The 4,050-nt window shown below is 36.4% G+C and overlaps 2 protein-coding genes across 2 annotated transcripts in view; one reads left to right on the forward strand and one right to left on the reverse strand.

Moving 5' to 3' along the window:
* LOC106778231 (glycine-rich protein DOT1-like) overlaps positions 1 to 620 on the reverse strand; it is a 2,961-nt gene extending 2,341 nt beyond the window's left edge. Inside the window, exon 1 of the mRNA XM_014666177.1 lies at positions 448 to 620. Coding sequence (XP_014521663.1) covers positions 448 to 620 — 173 coding nt within the window. The remainder of the gene's footprint in view (positions 1 to 447) is intronic.
* Positions 621 to 773: 153 nt separating this feature from the next.
* Positions 774 to 2,511, forward strand: LOC106778232. The gene is made up of 3 exons (XM_014666178.1): positions 774 to 1,008; positions 1,119 to 1,875; positions 2,100 to 2,511. Exons 1-3 carry the CDS (start codon positions 774 to 776, stop codon positions 2,509 to 2,511), a joined length of 1,404 nt encoding a protein of 467 aa, XP_014521664.1.
* Positions 2,512 to 4,050: the final 1,539 nt, after the last annotated feature.

A 4,050-nucleotide genomic window follows, 5' to 3' on the forward strand; every position in this document is an offset into this window, starting at 1 on the left:
ACGACAGCTTATCAAATTTGGCGTCGTTGTCGGGGAACTCGGTAAGTATTTTGAATATTTTGATTCTCATTTTTATTTTTATTTTTTTTCATTTGTTTTTTTTTCCTAATGCATATACATTTAATTTAGTTTGAGTTATTTTGTAGCATTTAGTTATTCTTCAGAAAAACTTTGTTCATGCTTTAATTAAGAATTTCTCTTGAGAAACACTTAAAGCTAGTTTGAATATACTCTGGCTAGGAAAGACTTGGTAGTTAAGTTGTCCATTGTGACACACCTCTCTTTCCTAGGAGTGGACCCAAACAAAGTATTTCTCATATCTCATTTGAAATCTTTTTCTTAAGCAAGAACGAAAGAACAAAAAGAAGTCAAAAACAGAGAAACAGTTTCAAGCAGACTACTTAGTGCATGACCAGAGCTAACCCGGGAGAATTCTATCAAATAAACCCGGAAGTTGAAAGGAGTTTGCGTGAGGTGCAGAGAAATTTGAAACTTGTGTGTTCTACTGAGGGAACACTTCCTACATCTGAAGCCATACCACTTTCTTCATCTTCAATCATAAACATACCATCCAATCCCTTACCTGATCCTAACCCAAACAGAATGGCACAGAGAACCATTAGACAGTTAGCCACCTCCCACAATACAGTTACCTGAAGTAATATTGAATACCCTAATGAGGAGTGGGAGTTGAGCCCTGACCTGCTAAATGCCTTACCAAAGTTCAATGGTTATCAAGGGAGAATCCACACACGCACTTGAGACAATTCCAAATGCTGTGCGAAAATTTCAGATCTCCCAGGATCAAAATAGAAAGCCTGAAGATGAGAGTTTTTCCTTTTACTCTTCAAGGAGTGGCTCAAGATTGGTGGTATTATCTCTCTGCACAGATTACAAATTGGGAAACCATTGAAAGACTATTTCTTGAAAAGTATTTTCCTGCATCTAGACTATCTGTCATCCGAAGAGAAATTCAAGATATAAGACAGAGAGATAGGGAGAATCTCAGTGAATATTGGGAAAGATTCAAGAAACTTTGTGCTTCATGCCCTCAGCTCAAAATGACAGACTTCATTCTAAGCTTTTATGAAGGCTTACAACTGATAGGTCATGGGCAGATGCTGCAACCGGAGGATCTTTCTTAGACAGGTCACTAGAAGATGAAATAGATCTAATAGAATGGAAGGCAGTGGACAATCAACAATATGGAACAAGAGAAAATTTAGTGACTTTGTTGAAAGGAGTACANGAAATTGAAAACGGTGTAGTTGATGGAAGGAGGATAGATGAAAGATTGAATAATTTAGAAAGCAAACTCGACAAGATTGCAAGTTTGTTTAAAACCTCCACTCCACAAATTGCTAAGAAGTGTGGAATTTGCATTTCAACTGATCACTACACTGATGAATGTCCAAGCTTGATGGAAACTACTATGGAAAATCCATCTCAAGCTTTTGCTGCAAACACGTTTGAAGGAAACAGACCATACCAGAATTATCAGGGTTCATCCTCAAATAGGTATCAGCAGAACTGGCAACCTTATGTTCCACCTCAACAAAGGCAGCAATCTCAACCCGAAATATCACTGCAAGATTTCATGAAAACATTGCTTGAGCAAAATTCAGAAATCAAGAAATCAATTGCAGAGTTGACTCAGAGGGTGGAAAAGTTAGAGGCTAAGGAGTCAAATAAGTTGTCTGCACAAACAATGATCAACCCGCAAAATGTAAGTGCTATTACTTTGAGAACGGGTAAGCAAGTAGAAGGCCCAGAAAGAGCCCAAGAGGATGAAGATAAGGAGAAAGAAGAAGTACAAATTGATGACAATGGAGGATCAAGTGAACCATCACCTGAGACTACCATTGAGAAATCCAGGTCAGTATCCTCTAACTTTTCTTCTTCTTAAAATTCTTCTTCATCTTATTCTCCACCACCTCCATATCCCAATCGGTTGAAGCTGAGAAACAAAAAAAAATGGAGGAATTAGACCAAGAGATCTTGAATATTTTCAAAAAGGTGGAGGTCAACATTCCCTTGCTAGATGTTGTTAAGCAAATCCCTAAATACGCCAAGTTTTTGAAAGAAATTTGCACAAATAGAAGGCGTTTTAGGGATAATGAGGTTGTGAATTTGGGAAGAAATGTGTCAAGCTTGATTAAGAAGCATATTGAAATACCACGAAAATACAAGGATCCAGGTATGTTTTCTATTCCTTGTGTTATTGGAAATTCAAAGTTTGACAACGCCATGCTAGATTTAGGGGCTTCCATTAATGTAATGCCTTTATCAGTGTTTATTTCTCTATCTCTGAGACCTCTGAAGAGTACTGGTGTGGTCATTCAACTGGCCAACAATAGCACAGTTAAACCTGCAGGTGTGCTTGAGGACGTGCTTGTCCAAGTAGACAAGTTAATTTTTCCTGTAGATTTTTATATCTTGGACATGAAGGATGATGATGGAATCAGTCCAACAACTATTATCTTAGGAAGGCCCTTCATGATGACAGCATGAACCAAGATAGATGTGCATGCAGGATCATTGACAATGGAGATAGGAGAAGAGAAAGTGCGCTTCAACGTATTGGAATCTGGGAAGCATCCGATTAAAGATCATTCTTTATTTTGTATTGACTTATCAAGTGATGCTAAACCATTGAGACAACCTCAAGGAAGACTGAATTCTCAGCTAATGGGGGTTGTAAAGAAAAGGGACACCAAGCTGCTACAAACAGGTATTATAGACCACAATTCTAACAACACTTGGGTGGGCCCTATACATGTGGTTCCGAAGAAAGGTGGAAGCACAATGGTCAAGGACGAGAAGGACAAGTTGTCTCCTATTCAAGACAGAAGTGGGGCACACAATTTAGTAGTTGACCATCTTAGTAGGATTGAGAAGGGAAGAGTTAACATTCTGATCCAGGATGACTTTTCCGATGATGTCCTACTAGAATTCCTTCCACCATGAAGGAGGTAAGTTCCCTCATACTTTTTATGTGCATTCTATATATAAGGCATACATTGAGCAATATGCATAGTTTAAGTGTAGGGGTGTGGGGAAAACAATTTGATTTGTTCCCTATTTTTGTTTCATTTTTTTTCTTTTTAGTAAAGATTTGAATGGATTTGAGAGTCTGAATCAATAACTGGATGATCATATATAAAAAAAAAAAAAGAGTCATGTTGATATGAATGGATTACTTTTATGATTTGCTGATTGAGTTGAATTAAGAATTTCCCGATTAAATCTTTTGTGAAAGAAATTTGAACCATGTGTGTTTTGAGCCTAATGATAAGGATGGACCATCATGTGCCATACCTATTTTTCTTGAGTGATTTGCCCATGTTTTGATGATACTTTAATATTTAGCTTGATTCTGTGTTGTGCAACTAAGGTGAATATGCATGATTTCATATGACTGAGGCATTTTTTTTGTTTTAGCTACTTGGCCAAATAAACTTACCTTAACATTAATCCATTGGAAACCCCTTTGAGCCTTAAGACTATTTTTCTTGTTTCCAGTAATTGCCAAATGAAAAAAATGAAGAAAAATCATATGTTCCTCACTTAAGGAAAGAAGAAGGAGTAATGGATTGGGTTATAAGTAAGTAATGAATAAGTGTGTGGGTGAGTGTCTCACCACAAAATATAAAAAAAAAAAAGGAAGGGAAAAGGAAGATGAAAAGTTGAAGTTTTTTTTTAAAAAAAAAGGAGAAACAAAATAATCTTCCTAAAAAGAGCAAGAAATAAGGTTGTTTTTGAAATAAAGTGTCATTACACTTTCTATATCAATTTCAAAAACCCAAATATTCCAAAGAAAATTTCCTACCTTTGCCTTGGCCCCAATATAACCTTTAAAAGTCCTCATGATCAATAATTGCATGTTTCTGAAGTGTGTGAATGTTAGAGTCTTGTTAAATACCAAGAGTGTCTATTTACATGGGTATTTAGAGTGTAAACACAAGCCAAAAACACTTGAGAGATTTGGAGAGAGATAGATACAATTTGACTTGAGTGTTATCATATTTGATTTTCTTGGGAATTCAAAAA

The sequence above is a fragment of the Vigna radiata genome, unplaced genomic scaffold (genome assembly GCF_000741045.1).
Source record: "Vigna radiata var. radiata cultivar VC1973A unplaced genomic scaffold, Vradiata_ver6 scaffold_247, whole genome shotgun sequence".
NCBI lineage: Eukaryota > Viridiplantae > Streptophyta > Magnoliopsida > Fabales > Fabaceae > Vigna > Vigna radiata.